At 48.0% G+C, this 19,897-nt stretch overlaps 1 protein-coding gene across 1 annotated transcript; it reads right to left on the bottom strand.

Moving 5' to 3' along the window:
* Positions 1 to 10,265: 10,265 nt before the first annotated feature.
* On the bottom strand, positions 10,266 to 19,336 carry LOC144129857 (uncharacterized). Its single transcript, XM_077663920.1, has 4 exons — positions 19,173 to 19,336; positions 16,268 to 16,442; positions 14,831 to 14,885; positions 10,266 to 12,148 (listed from the first exon to the last, which is right to left on the bottom strand). The coding sequence occupies exons 1-4, from the start codon at positions 19,334 to 19,336 to the stop codon at positions 10,266 to 10,268; spliced, it is 2,277 nt and encodes a 758-aa protein (XP_077520046.1).
* Between the last annotated feature and the right edge of the window lie 561 nt (positions 19,337 to 19,897).

Below are 19,897 nucleotides of genomic sequence, written 5' to 3'. Positions count from 1 at the left end.
AATATTTTACTACAGCTCTTTTGTTTACATGTCCGGTAACATGGCGTTACCTGGTGGAACAAGGTAGTGCATTGGAAGATCTAAATTAGCTAACTATACGTTCACTTCCATGACCAGTTCTCCGTGAATAAAAACGCCATTGTCACAGGCCTTCTAAATAGCAAGCCAGGATTCGCTGCTGGAAGACAGCCTCTCCTTCAGGCTGCCTCTATCCGTATAGCTTTAATCTTGATTCAGAAAGAGCCCGCAGCGCCAAGGGCATTATTGTGAGCGGAAAACAGCTTTGTAAAGCCACCCACCGAGTTTTGTTTCGCCACTTCTGCAGGTAAGCCATTCCAGTCTTCAGTGATCTAAACAAAATAATTTTTGAAAAGATTTCTCCTGTAGGCGTGTGGTTGGACTTGACATCTTTTCGAGAACCGGATCGCACACAGGGCAGGCATAGGCCTGACATAAGCATCTTACGCGGCATCTTTCACCATTTTTCATGCGTCCTTTAGACTACATTGTAAAAAGGTGAGAGATCGCCCGTCCATACTAAACATATTATTAACGTGTACCTACCGGCCTGTGAACCATTTTCTGAAAAAAAAAAAGCGCTCGTAAATACTTATGCATACATTCTTTTTAGGACCTCTCCGTACAGCGAACATTGCACAGCGAACATTGAAAAGTTTGTATCGTTATCGCGTGAAGGGTGCATGCACACATTTCTTCACGTTCAACGACATTTGTTTTTAAAATACCATAGTTTAACACGCTTGAGAGCATTAACTAACACGTGTGATCCATTTCCCCCTGACATTTTAGCTTAAAGAACACAATCAACGGCAAACAACCGCATCTTAGGCCGAATGCCTGAAGAAACGTTAACATAAATTAATAACAAAAGTGCGCCAAAAACAGAACCTTGGCGCACTCGCGACGTAACAAAGAGCAGATCTGAACTTATGCCATTAATTACTAGCTGCTGTTTTCGTAATTTTAAGCAGTCATCAGTCCTATGGCGGCGCTATATCCCACCCTATCTTTCAACAACGTTTCATAAAGTTTCCAGAAATTCTTTTTGTTGGCATTGATAAAATATAAAATCACAAAAAACTTTATTCCGGCCCTCCCTCACATTGAGCTTGCAACGCGACGTTAAATCCTGCAATTTATTAAAGTTATTCAATGACTTTTTTTTTCTGGGATATTGCGCGTATAGGGCTTTGCATCGGGCGAGGGAGTTGTCCAAACGCCTCCTCTCTGGTCTGTCGGAAACCGGTTCCGCTGCCGCTTCCACCATGCGCACAGTGTGGCTCGACACCAAACTAACCAAGTTAATATCTTATCAATACTATGTTCGCTACTTGTGAAAGTTTTTGACAAATATGGAAGTGCTACCACTTCCATTGGTCGGTCTTTGCGATAAACATTGCAGAGAAACCGGAAATACCTCGGTATCGTTTATTGTTGGGTCTAGCTATGATTCTGTGCCGATTATCACATTAGGCCCCTGTTTAAGTCCGATATGGTGTCAACTTTGCTTTTAACGCTTCTTCAAATCAAGACAAGCTACGCAATTTATCAGTGGCTCTAGCTTTAGCAGTATGGCCGCCTGAGCAGCACCACTTCCCAAATGAAAGGCTTCCCATCTGTAAATAGTTTGTCGTGAGAGAGTTACACAGAGTGCGCACTTTCATCTTTCTTTGCTTTCGCACAATCTCGAATAACTGTTTTTGAACAGGACGTCACGGCAGTAGTCATCACTAAGGTACTACGTATACCTGTCTAATGCGCCATAAAAAGTACAGTCCAGTCTTCTCGTAAGTCAAAAAGATAGGCTATGGGTTAGCTCAGCTTCTCTGGGATATACAAAACGATAGCTGTCGGCGTTCATTGTGTTCATTAGCGCTGGCGTTGACAACGTTCTAGACAGCGACGGTCCTGAGGAAAGGAAAGGCGCATAACTGGCTCCCTGAGTCAGCGGACACCTCAATCCCGCTTTGAGGTACGTGGCGGTGGTGAGAGAGAGATGTGAGCTGCATGCGTTAATGCTGTGGCAGACAAGCGGCACTGTAGCAATAGGCTGCAGTGTTCATTTGGTGACCAACCTCTCGCGATCAATCATTAATTGCGACCTGCCAGGGTGACACGGTGGGCGCGTTGCCTATCCAGTGTGCGGAACGCCCTCAACGTTACAGATGCCAAGCCGCGTCTACTTGCTCGACACACCACAGCTTTCGCTCTCTAACCAGGTTCAGCAGTAGTTGAACCGCAGCAAATTTTTTTTTATCCAGCTGAGGCTCGGCTAAATCACGTGATCAGGCAGCAGCCGCACCGCGGCTGTGGAGCCCCGGCGCAACGACGGCGAAGACTTGGCTCGGCGGTGCGACGAAGTCACGTGATGCGTTGCTATGGCAGCGGTGCCGCAAGGACGTTCAAGGTCAAACGTGCGGAGACAGCGAAATCCCTCCGATTAAAGTAGTAAGCGCTTTCGCTTTTAAGAGACTGACCTGAGGAGGAGGAGGATGAGGAGGAGGAGGAGGGACTGACCTGGTAGCTTCTATCTGCCAATACGATGGCTTCTTTCTATGCTAGAAATTTTTAGGCCCATCATAGTGGCAAAGATTGCTTGAATGGCCAGTTCCGGCAGTGAAGCAAGTATTTTGTCACCGTTTTCCTAAAACCTATGAGAACAAAATTGTGCTTACTGCATCTGTCTAGGTTATTACGTTGAACGCGCATTTCTTTTACAGCAGTAGATAGACTTCGACCATTTTTTCTTTGCAATGCTGTACTTGTCCAGTGCACCCGGTCAAACGCTTTACCTTGGTTTCAATTGAGTCAACTCTCAATCTGTGCGAGCTATGGTGTCAAGCTTTTCGCTAACTGGCCAAACATTCAAGTATAGTTTTCTGGCCGTCAATATGCACCTGAACATCACCAGCCCTGGGCAATTCAACAGTTATGTTATTTATATTATTATTATTATTATTATTATTTGTTTGTTTGTTTGTTTGTTTTGTAAACAGGAGACGCACATTCGCGACAAAGACGAAGATCAACATGCACTTCAGGTGCCACTCCACCAGAGGCCAACAACACCATTCATGCCATATATCGCTCTCTCCAGGACTACCTCAATGCGCTCGAGATTTGGCTGGATACAATAAATTTGGTATTAAATGTGCACAAAAGCAGTGTGCTAGTTTTTAAAACCAACATGCCTTTATATATATCGCTACACATCGCTCGGAAAGCGTGCCTCAGGTGGAATCTTTGAGTTATCTAGGCGTCATTTATGATGCCAGTATGGATTGGCGGCCCCACATCGAGACTAACGTTGAGAAAGGTGAGCGTGCACTAGGAAGGCTACTACGAATAAGTAATAGAAAATTTGGCATGCACCGGGACACGCTTGTACTTCTTTACAAAGCCTATGTCAGACCCATTTTGGAATTTGGCTTCATACTCTTTTCTGGCTCCCTTAAATATAAGCTTCATCAGTTGCTGCTGTTGGGCGCGCACTGCGCCTCTGGCTAGGTCTACCTAGATCAGTTTCCACCGCAGTTCTGTACCTGGAGGCTCGTATCCCCGACCTTAACTCCCGTTTTCACCTTTTAACTGTCAGGACTTTTTTGCGGGCATTTGAGTCGGTTCCTGGTGTGGCTACACCTATTTTCATCTCGCACCCAGCCCTCTTTCTCACTCCTCATTGGCCAAGGTTCCGCTTCCCTCAAGTTGTTTTTACTCAGAAAATTTTATCAAACATTGGTGTGGATCTCAATTTTGTATGCAGAGTTGGTTGGGCAGCGTCCCCTGTGGATACTGCTTTTGATTATATTGCCCCACCTAATGCGAAGCATCTGCCTGCAAGGACATTAACTGGACTCCTCTTTGATAACCTTCCCATTTCCCGCACCATATTGTGATTGCTACGGATGCGTCTGGGGCCGGCCAGAAGGCAGCGGTTAGTATTTTTTCAGTCTCTCTCTCGAGCAGCTTTTCGGTTAGAGTCCCGGATTACACAACCATATTTCTAGCAAAGTTTATGGTTCTTGGGCTGGCCGGTTTGAAAATTCCCCACAACTGTTTCTCAGGCGATATTCCTCTCAGATTGTCTCTCTGTTTTGTTGGCGCTGGAGTCCACACGAAACGCTTTTTTGAGACGCTCACTAAAGTTTTTTTTCTTATTCCTGGATGGGTGAAAGAAGTGGGCTTTTGTTTGGGTACCAGGTCACTGCCGTATTTTCCAAAATGAAGCAGCAGACTTTTTGGCAAAATCAGCTCTAAATGCACCTGTTGCTTGTAGCGTCCCTAATCTTGTTCTTTTCGGAATGACTCGATTTCAGCGTTTTCAGTTTATAACCGCCGCGTGCAACGATCCTTTACTGTCTACTGTTGACTACCAACACCTCATGTACCCATGGAAGCCTCGTGTATGTAAAACTCGGCAGTGTGAGGTAGCGAAGACACTCATGCAGTTCAGGATTCTCCGTTTAAATCTTTGCTTATGTAGATGCGGGTTCAGTCCCACAAACCTTTGTGCGGCTTGCGGTGAAGTCGAAACATTGGAGCATTAATTTCCTACTCTCTTGCCTGAGGTTAGCACATCAGAGGAGAGCACACCTAGAAATTCCTATTACAAAGTTGGGACTCACTTCGTCGGTTCCCCTCCTCCTCTCTTTAGGCGCGAGCGCCAGGGGTTTTGCATTACATCAAGTTTGCGAATACCTCCACAATTACATAACAGCCACCGGCAGATTCCCTTGCTAACTGTTTCCAAAATTTCCGCATTTAAAAGAGCATTTGGGTATTTTCATATATTTAATTCTCAGATATTCTCTCCCGATATTTTGTTTTCTTCTTTTCTTTTTAATTACTCTGAAATTTCACCCGATGCACAATCATTAGCTTCGCATCAGTTTACCCTATTCTATGGGATCTCCCCACTGAGCCCTGGCGAATCCTCCGCCGTGGGTATGTGCCATGTCACGAAGGCAACAACAACAACAACAACAACAACAACAACAACAACAACAACAACAACAACAACAACAACAACAACAACAACAACAACAACAACAACAACAACAACAACAACAACAACAACAACAACAACAACAACAACAACAACAACAACGACGACGACGACGACGACGACGACGACGACGACGACGACGACAACAACAACAACAACAACAACAACAACAACAACAACAACACTGCTATCGCCGCGTGTCTCTGTGCTCGACCTGGCTGATTTCGTACTGTTTTCACCGCTCCTCCCGATGTCTCGGTTCCTTTCAATAAACACGGCCCCGTCTTACATTTGATGGACATGCCGGCTAACAGCCTTGGAACTCCGCAGCCGTACTCTCCCGACTCCTGCGATGCTTGAGGACGTTCTACATCAGGCCGTGCAAATGGGCCCAGCTGTGATCTGTGCCGGCTCCTTTCGCCAACAGGACCCGACCATATGCAGCGGGACCGGTGACACATCTTACGAACGGTTAGCCTCTACAACAAATGGGACGATGAGACCAAATTCAATAACATTTTTTTTTTATCTCACCGGCGTGGCTAACCTGTGGTGTGGATCCCCGAGGTGGATATCCAAACTCGGTCTGCCTTCAAGACGAACATCTCAGAAGTATTTGATCGTCCGGCTGTCGGGAAACTCGGCGCTGAACAACACGTGTGCGAACGGTCGCAGCAGGCCGGCGAAAGCTTTACAAGCTACTAGAAGATGTCCTTGACTTATGCAAGCGCGTAAGCCTCCACATGTCGGAAGCTGACAAGGTCAAATACATCTTGAAGGGTATCGACGACGACGCCTTTCGGATGCTGTTAGCGCCCGGCTTGCGCACCGTTGCTGAAGTCGTCATCCTCTGCCAGAGCTTCGAGGAACTCTCGTCAGCACCCTGGCAGGTTGAGTCGCTTGCAGTGCAGACACCTGCAGCTGACACCTCCTCGCTGCTGCAATAGATCAAAGACTTTGTTCGCGGGCGCATTAGCTCCTGTCCCCGCTCCGCTTACATACGCCGACGTCGTCACCAAGCGCCGCCTACCTATCCTTCGCATCCAGTACCTGTGCGAGCGCTGGCACCTTATCTTTTACCGGCACCACGAGTCAACAATCCCCGGCGCACCCGCTCCCTTGCCCACCAAGCCCTTTCGACCGCATCGGTATTGATTTCAACGGCCCGGTTCCGTACAGCCGTTGGCCTATCGTTGGGGTTGATCGTCTGACGAGGTATGCAGAAACCGCCGCCCTCCTGGCTGCCAAAGCGACAGACGTCGCCCCCTTGCCTGTGCAGCGCTTCATTTTTCGTCATGTCGAACCTCGTGAACTGCTTAGTGACAGGGCCTTTCGTCTTTTTGTCCGATGTTGTCGAAGCACTGCTCAGCCAATGCACCCTAATTAATCGAACCACCTCCACCTATCATCCGCAGACCAGCGGCCTCACCGAACGATTTAACCGCACCCTAGGAGTCATTCTCTCTATGTACATCACTACTAACCACTCGAATTGGGGTCTCGTGATTCTTTGTGTGGCTTAGACTTACAACACCGCTCCGCAGTTCAATACCGGCTTCTCTCCTTTCTTCTTTACGGCCGTCAGCCGTCTGCTACAATAGATACCATTCTCCCTCACTGCCCTGACGTCTTCGAATATACCCTTGTTTCTGAAGCCTTGCAACACGCAGAACACTGTCGCCAAATCGCCCGCTTCGTCACGACTGCCACCCAGTACCGCTAGAAATCCCGCCACGAAATCACACCCCACCGCACTTCTCTTCTGGTACCCTTATGTGGCTCTGGATACCTTCACACACTCCTGGACTGTACTCGAGTTCATGCCGAGTATCACAGCCCTACCCCGTTCCGGAGCACACATCTGTTAACTACGTCGTCGAACCCCCTCACGCAGTATCCCGATCTCCGCCACCGCAGACGAGAGACAGTTCATATATAGCGCCTCAAGCAATAATTCTACCCCGCCATCTTACTATCGCCGGAAGTCACCAGGATGGCTCCTCTTCTTCCCGGGGGCGACAGTGAAGAAGACGCACGTTCGCGACAATGACGAAGATAAACATATTTCTCGAATTTCAGCCTGCTGGCGATTTCCAGGTTTCAGCGGTTCCTACATATATCAGCCAGGTTACGAGATACCTTACTAAATACCACTGACTATCAGCATTTAGCATATAATTGGAACGTCCGTTCATGTAAATCCAGGCTGTTTGAGGTAACAATGACGCGGTTGCGGTGCAGGATTCCAAGTTTGAATTTATATCTATGCAGGTGTGGGTTGACACCGACGAACCTATGTGACGCATGTGGGAAAGTTGAATCTTTAGACCATTTTCTCCTCTACTGCCCAAAGTTCGCACTTCAGAGAAAGATTTACCTGGAGGTCCCTCTCTCCAGGTTAGGGCTCCCTTTATCTTTGCCAGTATTACTATCGTTTGGTGCGAATGCCAAGGGATTTGCATTGAGCTCTATTTGTGGGTTTCTCCACGATTACATAATTGCAACTGGTAGGTTGATGTGCTAATTCTTTTAAAGTTCTACGAGCTCTTCTTTTTTCACCAAAATGCTGTCTGTTATTTAACTATCAATATTGCTCTCTTGTTTTTATTCATTGTTTTTTCAAAATTCACGATTGGTGCTACATTTTTGTCATCATCTTCCATGGAAACTTTGTTTATTCAACTACACCTTGGCCAATCCCCCCGCTTGGGTATGTGCCATATACCTGGGGTGAAGAAGAAGAAGAAGAAGAAGTTTCAGCGCCATTGCTATCGCCACGCTGCACTGTAGTGCAGACTCACTTCACGTGAACGTGGAACTGAAGTCTTGTGCGCCTCCATAGTTTTGTTCCTAATTTACGCAAAAATATTTCATTGTGTGTGAGAACAGCGTCTGCCTGCAAAAGGTATTAGGGATGCTGTTTTAAGTACGTCGTCAGCACGTCTGTCTAGAGCGCTCGAACGCCGCCCTGTAGCACAAGGGGAAATTTTTAAGCAGGTATGCGGTTCTAGGGACAATGCTTGCGCTGGAGCGAAGCAGCATATTTATTCCAGGGCAAATTATGTGTCTAGGCACACAGTTTGCCCTGGAAATTGCACTGTATCAGCAAAAGATGAGCTGCAGTGAAGATTTCAGTTTCGGTTCCGCAGCCAGACAGGCGTGCTGATGACCGTACGTTCTCAGTGGTTTGCTTTGATGCAACTGTTGCTGTGCGCTCAGCTTGAAATGCTGCGTTTCTTGCCTCAAAACACGGTATTCGGCAAAAGAAAGAAATTAAGCTGACGTGTAGCCAGTCTGCGCTTATATGTAAGTTCTGCTGAAACCGGAGAAAGACTGAGAGATACTGCAGTGTTTCTGCCATTCTGATCATTGAGTAACAGTTACCATTACGATCAATGTGAGCACCAACCTGATTATAGTTTTTGCAAAGATGCCGAGAAGAGTTTTATAATAATAATTGGTTTTTTTGGGGGAAAGGAAATGGCTCAGTATCTGTCTCATATATCGCTGGACAAAGTTGCTTTTGCTTCGTGTGGTTATAATACTGCCCAGCTCGCAATTAGACATTCTAAAACGCTGTGCTCTCCTCTTTGGGTTTATCACACCTGCTGATGTACTGTGGGTACGCCGAAGAAATCTAGCAGGCACAACCGGACCTTCAAGACAGAGACTTGGTGTTCGGTGCCGAGGCTTATGAACATTCTGAGGCCGGGTGCGACATATGCCTACGGGAACCTTGTAAATCCACAGATTAGAGAAAAAATATATCGCGCGCACATCTAGTATGTCCGCGAAGAAGTGTATGCCTGCACATAAGCCACCCCAGCCGAACGAGGAGGGACCATGAGCTTCGTGCAGCAGTCTATCGTCTACACGCACGGACTGTCACGTGCCACGGCGAATAGCACCTTCGATCAGTGGCCAGTTTTAGCCAAAGGAACAGCGGCCGGAGGAAAAGAAAGTGGGCGTAAATGAGAAAGAAAATGGCAGTCAGTAAGTTATAAAAAGGCTATATAAAAGTTCATCCTGCGTATTTAGTCGGTATACAACAATTATTCTTAACAGAATTCACAGCAGCGCACTTGATAACTGTGAATGATTGTGGCCCTTACACGAAACAAAATTTGTTTTTTTATTGCGGCGGTGACATTTTAAAGTTCTCACAAGATGAGTTCACGCGCTAATAACGGCCGCATCTTAACATAAGCACGGAGGTCATCTTACAATGAAGGGGCAGGGAGAAAGGGCGAAGTGAGTGACTTCTCTTTGCTTAAAAGAACTGTTGTATGTGTGCAAAAACCCTGCCTTCACAGCGGTTTTTGTTCCATCAAGCAAAACACATGATCAGTGGAACAAGAAGTTGTGATATGACGTATTCGAGCAAAATTCTTCTACGAGAAAGAGGACAGTTTGCGCAAAATACATCCCTAATTCGCTGCTTAATTTCGTACAAGTACAACCAGTGCGTCAATTTTTTTTCTAAAGAAAGCTGTTTTGAGGCACCGTTTAATGCGTTCGAAACAGACGATAAAACTAAAAGAAATGTTTAGAGCCTCTTAGAAAAAGAGCGTTTTTTTACCGTGCCATTCAAATGAATCTAACAATGTGTACACTTTTTCAAAAACAAATTGCTAAACTATTCTTTATACGCACTATCAGTTGGACAGGTGAATTTTCCGCGTTATATAAATGAAATGCATTGGTTTTTTTTTTCATCTACATCTGGTGCTATGATTTTCATTAATTCGGTTGATTAAAATTTCAGCAAGAAGCCGCCAGACACGAATGCTCTGAAAGACGCCGAAGCGGAGTCTTTCTAGATGAAGGAATCATTTGCTTTCGCAAGATTTCTTAACACTGCTCAGGGGTAGCGCAGCAAACTAAATTACCAGCATTCGCCTTTCAAAAGCTTACAACGAAGCAGCAATCACGACTCGAAGACTGGAATTTTTTTTATTGCGAAGAAATATCAACTTCCTACATTAACGCAAAACACGGCATCATTAGTTCTCGTACTGCGCTAGTTTTATTACTCCGAGGATTATTTAACAGGGTGAGCGTATCCAGGTGAAGCAAAAGCCCAAATAAGAAAATGTGCACTGCCTTCCTCAAACACGGCCTGCGCACAACAAAGAGTCCCCGTGGGCACCACTCGGTGAGCATACTTTTTAAGGCCCAACAGATAGCGGTGAACTAAGGAAATCACTTAAATAAAGCCGGCTAAGAAGCGCCACACACTTTAAGGGGGAAGCATCCAGCACTTTTTCGATGGGTTCATCGGCGAGTCCCGAGGACAGTCGAACACCCGCGCAAAGTCGGCGCTGTGCCTCACAGGCGTGTTGCACAGTTCTTTTCCACCATTCTCGCCGCACAGCAGGTGACATCCGAATATGAAAGGAAGCTTCTCCGCCCTGAAATGCGGCGTGTCCATGAACAGCGGATCGCCGTCTGCCGCCTTCGACCTCGCCAGCTCGAAAAGGCGCAATACGATCCCTGCGCATGCTACGGCGACCTGAAGGTTCGCGTCGACGGGCTTTGTTACTTTGCCGAAAAGGCAATCGTGGTTGGCCCGGTAGACCTCGTTGGCTTTCCCGCTGCCCTCGATGTAGTCGCAAAGCAGGGCGGCTGCTATTCGCGCGCCGAGGCCGCCGTACCGGATCGCCCAGTGAGCGTCGCTGGCGAATACAGGGAAGAGGAGCTCGGGCATCATAAGGCGAAAGCCTTTGAACTTGACATGGTCGTGTATGCTATGCTTGAGGTAGGGAGCTTCATGTTTATCGACCTTTTTGCCGTGCTTTACCACGAGCATCCAATTTCTGAGCGGGTCATTCGTCATGTCCGGATAGTCTGCGTACCGGGAAAGATAACCGCCGGGCCGAGATCTCTCCATGACGCCAAAGACAGTTCCGAAATTGCTTCCGTTCGCTGCCCGTGTCAGAAGAGAAGAATTTCCGCTAAGTAGCTTGGGCAACTCTTTGCGAACGTCTTCTGCCAGTTGCGTTACTTGTTCATAAGGCACGGTTTTCGACCTCAGGAAAAAATGGTTCACGGCGTAACCGAAGATGTCGTAACTGAATGCAAAGCAGTTGCTCTGCACGGCTCTCCTAGCCTCTTCAGCGTTCCCGTAAAAGCTCTCGAGAATGCGAGGTTCAGTGAAGGCGATGAGATTTTCGACGGCAAGTCCTTCAACGATGTCGTTCATAACTGCGTCTCCGTATTTTTGGTGCAGCCGGAAAACGGCCGCAAAGTACTCAACGCCCACGATGTAGACTCCTCGGGCGCCGCCGACACTGACACCTCGGTAGCTCTCGTACAGCGAGTTCCACTTCTCCAGCGACACTGTTGGCGTGAACTGGAGGAATGCCGTTGAGTTGGAATATCTCTTCTTGTCCCTCCTATAAGATTCGTTAGAGTAGCGGACGATGAATTCGGTCATACCTTCAAACTGCTTAATCAGTTCGCTGAGACGAGAATGATCCGTGCCACCGAAGCTTTCAAACAGAACTTGCACGTGATTAGCCAGTCGCTTTGTCCTGCACATCATGGCGAGCGACATCATTTTTTGATTGAACATCGCCCACTGGCCGAAATACAATAGGTACGCCGAGGAGTTGGTTTTTACGGTCGTGAGTTGTATGAAGACAGGCATGTTGGCTCGCTCTGACATGAAAAACATCGCACGGAGGAAATCTGGCTCGGGACTACGTTGCGGCCAGGCAATGCCGGCTCCTTCCAGTGCCTGCTTGACACCGGGTACGTTGGAACTGTTCAGAACGCTCAGGCACGCCTGCCAGTAAAGGGCCGCCTTCTGAACGGACGCCTGCTCTTCCTTGGGCACATAGAGAGTTTGAAACTTGGAGGCCACGGTGAGCGCGAAGCTATCCCAGGCTGAAAGGAGCACAGTGTTTCCACTATCGCGAGTGCTAAGCCACGAACCGCAGACGTGCTGGTAGAAGTCGTCGCACGGATTTTCGTCCTCGTCCATGGCGTCGCGCAGTAGCTTGGTGTAATTCAGGCAAGACTCCGTCGTGCACACCGTCGCGACAAGGGCCTGCGGTCGCCTGCTTCTGTGCCACATGACGTAGAAGGTGGTGCCGACGAGAGCCATGCAGACGAGAGCCACTGCGACAGTTGCAACGAATCTGGAGGGTGCAGTTCGGGGCGATGTCGCCTGCGTAATACAGAGTGATAGCAGATGTTAAAGGAAACCCCGCGAACACAACAAGGTTCTTTGATGCGCTAGCATTACTGGCCGCGGTGAGCTATTTCAGCGATGTGTGTGCGGCTCTTTTAATACACAAACAGAAAAAAAAATCCCAGAAAAAAAGTCACGGATCGAATTCGAACCCAGGAATTTCCCACGGGAATAGATAGATAAATTTAATGAAACGAAGGCAGAGAGGTCGGCCAGAATTGAGATCTGGCCTCGTATACTCTGCGCTGGGGAATGGGAGGAGGAGAAGAAAGAGGGTCGTGATGGGTGACGATGTGGTGAGTAGGAAAATGAGAGTATGTGCACGCACATAAGATGGCATATCACAACCGCGAGTCGAGGCCCGTGTCATTCAAAAAACGCGAAAACGTCCGCATTGCCTGGGCTACTTGCCAACTCTGCGGCCAAGCTCCTAGCAGTAAGTCGTCCAAGAGTGGCCTGCTGTCCACAGGCTTGAAGGAATAAGCCGACTCTCCTCTTTGGCGCGCATCTACCGGACAAACTACTAGCACATGCTCTACAGTCTGGGTCATGCGACAAGTGGAACAGTCCATGGGAAGCGAGTACGGAACCTCATAGGCAGTATGAGTTCTTTTTTCTTTGTTGACCTCATCTGCCCGATCAGTACAGCGTTACTTGGCGGATAGAGGTGAACATAGTCTGTGCGTAAAGGCAGCAGCAGTGAAAAACAAAACAAAAAATAGAGAAATGTTAAAACAAAGAAAAATAAAAACGGGTGGAGGGGGAGACACACTCAAGCTCCACTTTAAGGGTACGACGCGATAACGTAATGTGTTAAATGATGCCCACATGTGCATAAATGTTAATTGTCTACCTTGCATTATAGATCCCTGGTACTCATCATACTCCTCCTGGCACAGTGGTGCAGCGGCTAAGCGATGCGCCACTGCCGTGCGATGGCAGGAGCTTCCGTGCTCTGGTAGGGCTTGTGCGACCCAGGTTGCCCTTTCGTAGTGACCAATCATTAATTTAACTGCCACCTGCCACTGTGGTCAGTTTGTGATTACGCCACAAGGTCACGTGAACTATAGGTAGCCCACCTAGGCTGCTTCTCCGGGGATTTTTCGCTCACAACGCTGACGACGCCGTATTTTTTTGCACAACGGGAACATTAACGCTATCGCGTTAAAAGCAACAAAAGAAGAAGAATGAGGCGGTGTGAACAATATGGTGGTGGCGGTGGTTCAGCTGAAGTAAAGGTGAATAAAAGCAAGTGTCTGCAATTGCCAACAAAATATGGTTTGAAAAATAGCCAAGCAGTCGTTAGTGTGGTCAGTTGGTTGCTAGCGCATTCAAACCTCGCTCTTGCAGAGCATAACCTGTCGTTTCTTTTTTTTTTAATGCGGAAGGCGATACAACTCAAGTCCGACTAAACCCATGCGCTCCGCCTTTCGCGATAATCAGTTTGATGTGTCCGCTGAGAAAGGGGCAAAGTGGGAGGAAGGTACTGCCAGAAGCCGTACCAAAATCTGCACATCCTGTTATGATTTCCTTCGGAGAAAAGCTTATTGCCACCAGGCCATGGGCGAATCGGCACCGCGATAATATGGGAGACATTATGTCGCGAGTGATAATAATAATAATAATAATAATAATAATAATAATAATAATAATAATAATAATAATAATAATAATAATAATAATAATAATAATAATAATAATTGGTTTTTGGGGAAAGGAAATGGCGCAGTATCTGTCTCATATATCTTTGGACACCTGAACCGCGCCGTACGGGAAGGGATAAAGGAGGGAGTGAAAGAAGAAAGGAAGAATAGGTGCCGTAGTGGAGGGCTCCGGATTAATTTCGACCACCTGGGGATCTTTAACGTGCAGCTGGCATCGCACAGCACACGGGCGCCTTTGCGTTTTTCCTCCATAAAAACGCAGCCGCCGCGGTCGGGTTCGAACCCGGCAACTCCGGATCAGTAGTCGAGCGCCCTAACCACTGAGCCACCGCGGCGGGTATGTCGCGAGTGAAGTGCATGCAGTAGAATGTGCGAAGAAACGCTAAACGCAGCGTGTTCTATAGAAGGCAGCACTGGCGTGCGATGCTTCACGGGCTAGCAACATATGTAAGAAAAAAGAACACGGCGACTAACTTAATTCTCAGAGTGGTTGAAGAGCAAGAGTTACCTGATTGTCAGTAATTTTTTGTACTATACAGTCTAGGTGATTTTGGTAGCAAAACCTGGCAGATTGGGGTTCAGCTTCTGAGCTCAAGGACGGAGGGTTCTATCGCGGCCGCGTTTCGATGGATGCGAAATTCAAAGGAAGACACTCGCGTGTTGTGTGACGTTAGCGCACGTTCAAGAGCCCCAGAGGGTTGTAAGTAATCCGGAGCCTTTCACTACGGAACCACTTTTTCCTTTCCTACCACAGACGCAAGCGATCACACTTAGATAATCTTATTCTGCGGCGTCCACCCCTCGCGATCCGAGAAACTCGCGTGTATCGCAGAATTTAATTGTAATTACTCCTAACCCGCGCTAGGCTATATGCCTGTATACAAACTTACCCCTTTCTCCTACGCCGATATGAAACACTGCCTCTTATCTTGCCCCATCTCTCACCTCCCCAGTCACGCGGCGGTTCCCCAGTCTCAGAGTCGCGTGGCGACTTGCCGCTCTGCCATCGGCGGAGTGATACGTAAATTAAAAAAGCCCACCCGTATTACTGTTTCCTAATTTGTGGCTTAATTTGCAGCTATGTTGTCTGCGACTGAAACTATTTACTCACGGACACCTAAGAAACAACTAAAAGCGAAAGCGAAGCCACCACGCGACTGGCTGGAATGCACTCCACGCGTTTGTTGATTCCTCCTACTTTCGGAGGTGAACTAAAAAAATAATAAATAAATGAGGGAGTCGGGATGTTTAATTCAATTTAATAGGGAAGTCTGCCACACATGACAAAAATTCGAAGTTTGTGACAATGCTCGGAGCGTGCAGGTCGAGCTCCCGTGGTAAAAAGACGAGCTCAGAATCCTACTTAGTGCACGTTTCAAGATACCTGCAACTAGGGTCCAGATTTAGAATCAGTGTGTGACACAATAAAGCAGCGTCTCCGGAATAAATTTGGAAAAGCAAACTGCAATAATGCCACTTTTGTGCGAGGGCCGCCGCACCCCGCCAAAATAAAGAGAAAGTGCGGCCCTTAGTCGAATGTATACAGGCTGTTTCGATCTACCTGTTTAGCAGTATAATCAAGTTGCACCACTCTCAGGCCTACCTGATACATACTTCAGAGAGCATCCAATCCTGCAGGAGGTACGTTATCCAGGGTTATCCCTGGTGTAGGACCAGGGTTGAGACACGTGGAATGTGTAGGACCAGGGTTATCCCTGGTCCTACACATTCCACGTGTCTCAAGCGCACTTTGGTCACAATCTTTTTTGGCGAGCAGCTGAACACAGAAGTGCTGTCGGGGTCAAAAGTCTCTGGAACACGTGTTACTCAAACGAAGCCCGTAGCTCTACTATTAGCCTGCAGCTGGAGATCACACTTGTGTAGATGAAAGAACAAAGTCTTCCCTTTTCACCTCCGCTAGTGTGGTCTCCAGCCGCCGACTAACAGCAGAGCTATCGGCTTCGTTTGAGTAACACGTGGTCCAGAGACTTTTGACCCCGACTGTACATAGTCGGTGACGGCACTCTATGCCGACACCAACAGCGGCCGCCATTTACCCCTCATTGCTGATTACCCCAGTGGTATCCCAGCCCTCACACGGCCGCCGCATTAGGATCCGCTCGTCACCAGCCCAGCACAAGTTCCTGCCTGTGAGCGCGATGCTTGTCGCGAGCTTGTCCTCCAAGCAATCTCTCCTGCGGAGGAAGTGACTAGCACCTCCTCTACCTAGGACGTAAGTTCCCAGTGTGTTAATTTTATGTGACCAGTCCAGCCCCAAAGCTCGCATTATCAAGTGTCTCGCAAACTGTCGCTTTAGACCATATTCACTATAGCATATAGCATATAGCTATAGCTTGCTCTAGCATATAGCAAGGCCCTCACCGCCTCGGCCGGAGCGCTTTCTAAGGGAATCGACGGAGAGTGAGGAGGTTCCGGGTAGACGCGCCCGGAGAATCGCAGGAAGCGCAGGGGCCAGTCGACCGCCCGCGGCGAGGACGGAGGATCGGGTGAAGCTGACCGGCTGTACACGGCAGGGGACAGCGGTGACACCGGCGACCTGTGTGCGAAAACGCAACAGGTGAAGCAATTACTACTGATCCGGAGTTCCCAGGTTCGAGCCCGACCGCGGCGGTTGCGTTTTTATGGAGGAAAAACGCTAAGGCGCCCGTGTGCTGTGCGATGTCAGTGCACGTTAAAGATCCCCAGGTGGTCGAAATTATTCCGGAGCCCTCCACTATGGCACCTCTTCTTCCTTTCTTCTTTCACTCCCTCCTTTATCCCTTCCCTTACGGCGCGGTTCAGGTGTCCAACGATATACGAGACAGATACTGCGCCATTTCCTTTCCCCAAAAACCAATTATTATTATTATTATTATTATTATTATTAAGCAATTACTAACACAAAGACATTCTATAGAAGTGGCTGCGCTGTAAGGTTACAGCTGTACGAGACGAGAACGGAAGCGGAACACGAAGACACAAGAGGGGCAGGTCATGTCATCCTAACTGACCCGCTACAGCGTACTCTCTAAAAACCACGCAGCGGTAAAGCGATTAGTTTTCGCAACGGCGAACGAGAACAATGGATTTCTTGGGCTGTGTAGGGGAGCTATGATCGAATATGATCTGCATATTGATAAAGGCTTTCGTACATACTCGTTGCTCGGACGTATCAGCGATAAGTTCCGCCGTCAACAACGTTAAATCCGCCTCGTGCGGTAGAAGCCCATTTGTGGCCATTTTTTCGATGACGCAAGATAGAGTCAAAGACCCATTTTCCAAGCATTCCACTCTGAATAAGCCGAGCACCAGGCCAGGAGAAAGCTTGTACCCATTGTATCACCGTTGGGTACCCGGCGGATACCCGCCGCGGTGGCTCAGTGGTTAGGTTAGGGCGCTCGGCTACTGATCCGGAGTAACCGGGTTCGAACACGACCGCGGCGGCTTAGCGTTTTTATGGAGGCAAAACGCTAAGGCGCCCGTGTGCTGCGCGACGTCAGTGCAGGTGGTCGAAATTATTCCGGTGCCCACCACTACGGCACCTCTTTCTTCCTTCACTCCCTCCTTTATCCCTTCCCTTACGGCGCGGTTCAGGTGTCCAACGATATATGAGACAGATACTGCGCCATTTTCTTTCCCCAAAAACCATTATTATTATTATTATTATCATTATTATTATTATTATTATTACTATTATTATTATTATTATTATTATTATTATTATTATTATTATTATTATTATTATTATTATTATTATTATTACTACCCGGCGGCACTGGGGATCGAACCCCGCACCACCCGCTTGCGAGTCGGAGTTCGTCTGCACTCGAAAGTGCCCAGGGCACATACTGGACTAAATCTACTAGAGACAGGATGAAAAAAAAAAACCACGCATGCTCCCGCAGTCGCTGCGTAGATCGTTAAACTGAGCAAGAGCTCGGTGTGCAAAGCGCTAGCGCGCTGCTTCCCGTAGTGTCCACGGTGCCGCACTGTGCTCCTTATTTTCGTGCAGTGAGGTCACTTCTATCATGTTCATTCAGCGTACATCGTGATTCAGCAAAAGCTCCCCCGTGCGCCACCTCACTATCGCGGTCACTCGATCCGCGCCACGGTGATCCGCGCTTAGCCGACTCCGACGTGATACGACGTGAGAGCCCACAACACCATCCCGTGGCGGCGCCGAGAAGTAGTTGGAGTACTGCTCCCGCGAAACGTGTTAAGGGTTCACGCTTGTGTACCCGCCGCGGTGGTGCAGTGGTTAGGGCGCTCGGGTTCGAACCCGACCGCGGCGGCTGCGTTTTTATGGAGGAAAAACGCTAAGGCGCCCGTGTGCTGTGCGATGTCAGTGCACGTTAAAGATCCCCAGGTGGTCGAAATTATTCCGGAGCCCTCCACTACGGCACCTCTCTCTTCCTTTCTTCTTTCACTCCCTCCTTTATCCCTTCCCTTACGGCGCGGTTCAGGTGTCCAACGATATATGAGACAGATACTGCGCCATTTCCTTTCCCAAAAAAAACCAATTATTATTATTATTATTATTATTATTATTATTATTATTATTATTATTATTATTATTATTATTATTATTATTATTATTATTATTATTATTATTATCACGCTTGTGTCCGTAGAAGCTCCCGTTAAAGATCCTTCGCTCTAAAACGAATGGGCCTTTTGTGCTACCTGGTTCGTTGGGAAGGAGGCTGACATGCAGCCAGGATTTTTATTGCGAAAGCAATACTACGCCAGGTCTGACCGCTCGTCGCGTGTGCCGCGGTCCCCGAGCCGGCGCCGCGCCTAACTGGTGGTCTCTCCGTTGATATGACGACCTCCTCGCCTTGCGCTCGCTCCGTGGCGGTTTCACTGGGATATATAGCGGTGCGCTACACGTTCGTTGGTCAGTCTCGCGATGGAAGTTACCGACGAAGAGTCTATATCAGAATCTAGTTGCTCTACTGCTTCGGAACAGTTAAATTCTAAGACAGAAGCTAAGCAAGCTAGGAAGAATGAGAGAAAGAGGTTGCAACGTTCCCAGGAAACAGAGGAACAACGAGAGGAACGATTGCGAACACGACGAGAAGCCGAAGCAGCTAAGCGAGCTTTCGCAATTCAACCTGGTTTTTAACTAGACCATAACCACTGCCTATTTATTTCTTTTTCGGGAGGGGTCCAAGGCGATTTCTTCTAGCCGGGGCGGGGGGATGCTGGCAGAACAGCAGGGTGGGGAGATGGGTGAGCTTGATTTCGGTGGGCCTGGGCCCCCCTACGGCCCCCCTCAGATACTTGCCTGGAAGCAGCATTTTCTTTGTCGAAGACGACCCTTGTGCGGGGCTTCTTCCTTTTGCCGTGGTGGGGGCTCCGCAGCGGGTCGTGCGCTCGGTGCGAGTGCGACGACTTGTGGGGCAACCTTGGGGATCTTGGAGACGAAGGACTCTTGCCCGCGTCCGCCATGGCTGTCCGACCTTTCCTTCTTTTCTTCTTCTTCTTCTTCACCCCAGGTATATGGCACATATCCACGCGGGGGGATTGGCCAAGGTGTAGTTGAATAAACAAAGAAGTTTCCATGGAAGATGATGACAAAATTGTAGCACCAATCGTGAATTTTGAAAAATCAATGAATAAAAACAAGAGAACAATATTGACAGTTAAATAACAGACAGCATTTTGGTGAAAAAAGAAGAGCTCGTAGAACTTTAAAAGAACTAGCACATCAACCTACCAGTTGCAGTTATGCAAACGTGGAGAAACCCACAAATAGAACCCAATGCAAATCCCTTGGCGTTCGCACCAAACGATAATAATACTGGCAAAGATAAAGGGAGCCCTAACCTGGAGAGAGGGACCTCCAGGTAAATCTCTCTCTGAAGTGCGAACTTTGGGCAGTAGAGTAGAAAATGGTCTAAAGATTCAACTTTCCCACATGCGTCACATAGGTCCGTCGGTGTCAACCCACACCTGCATAGATATAAATTCAAACTTGGAATCCTGCACCGCAACCGCGTCACTGTTATC

Source organism: Amblyomma americanum, chromosome 4 (genome assembly GCF_052857255.1).
Source record: "Amblyomma americanum isolate KBUSLIRL-KWMA chromosome 4, ASM5285725v1, whole genome shotgun sequence".
In the NCBI taxonomy this organism is placed as follows: Eukaryota; Metazoa; Arthropoda; class Arachnida; order Ixodida; family Ixodidae; genus Amblyomma; species Amblyomma americanum.
Note: the sequence above shows the minus strand (reverse complement) of the source record. Positions and strands in the feature narration are given on the sequence as shown.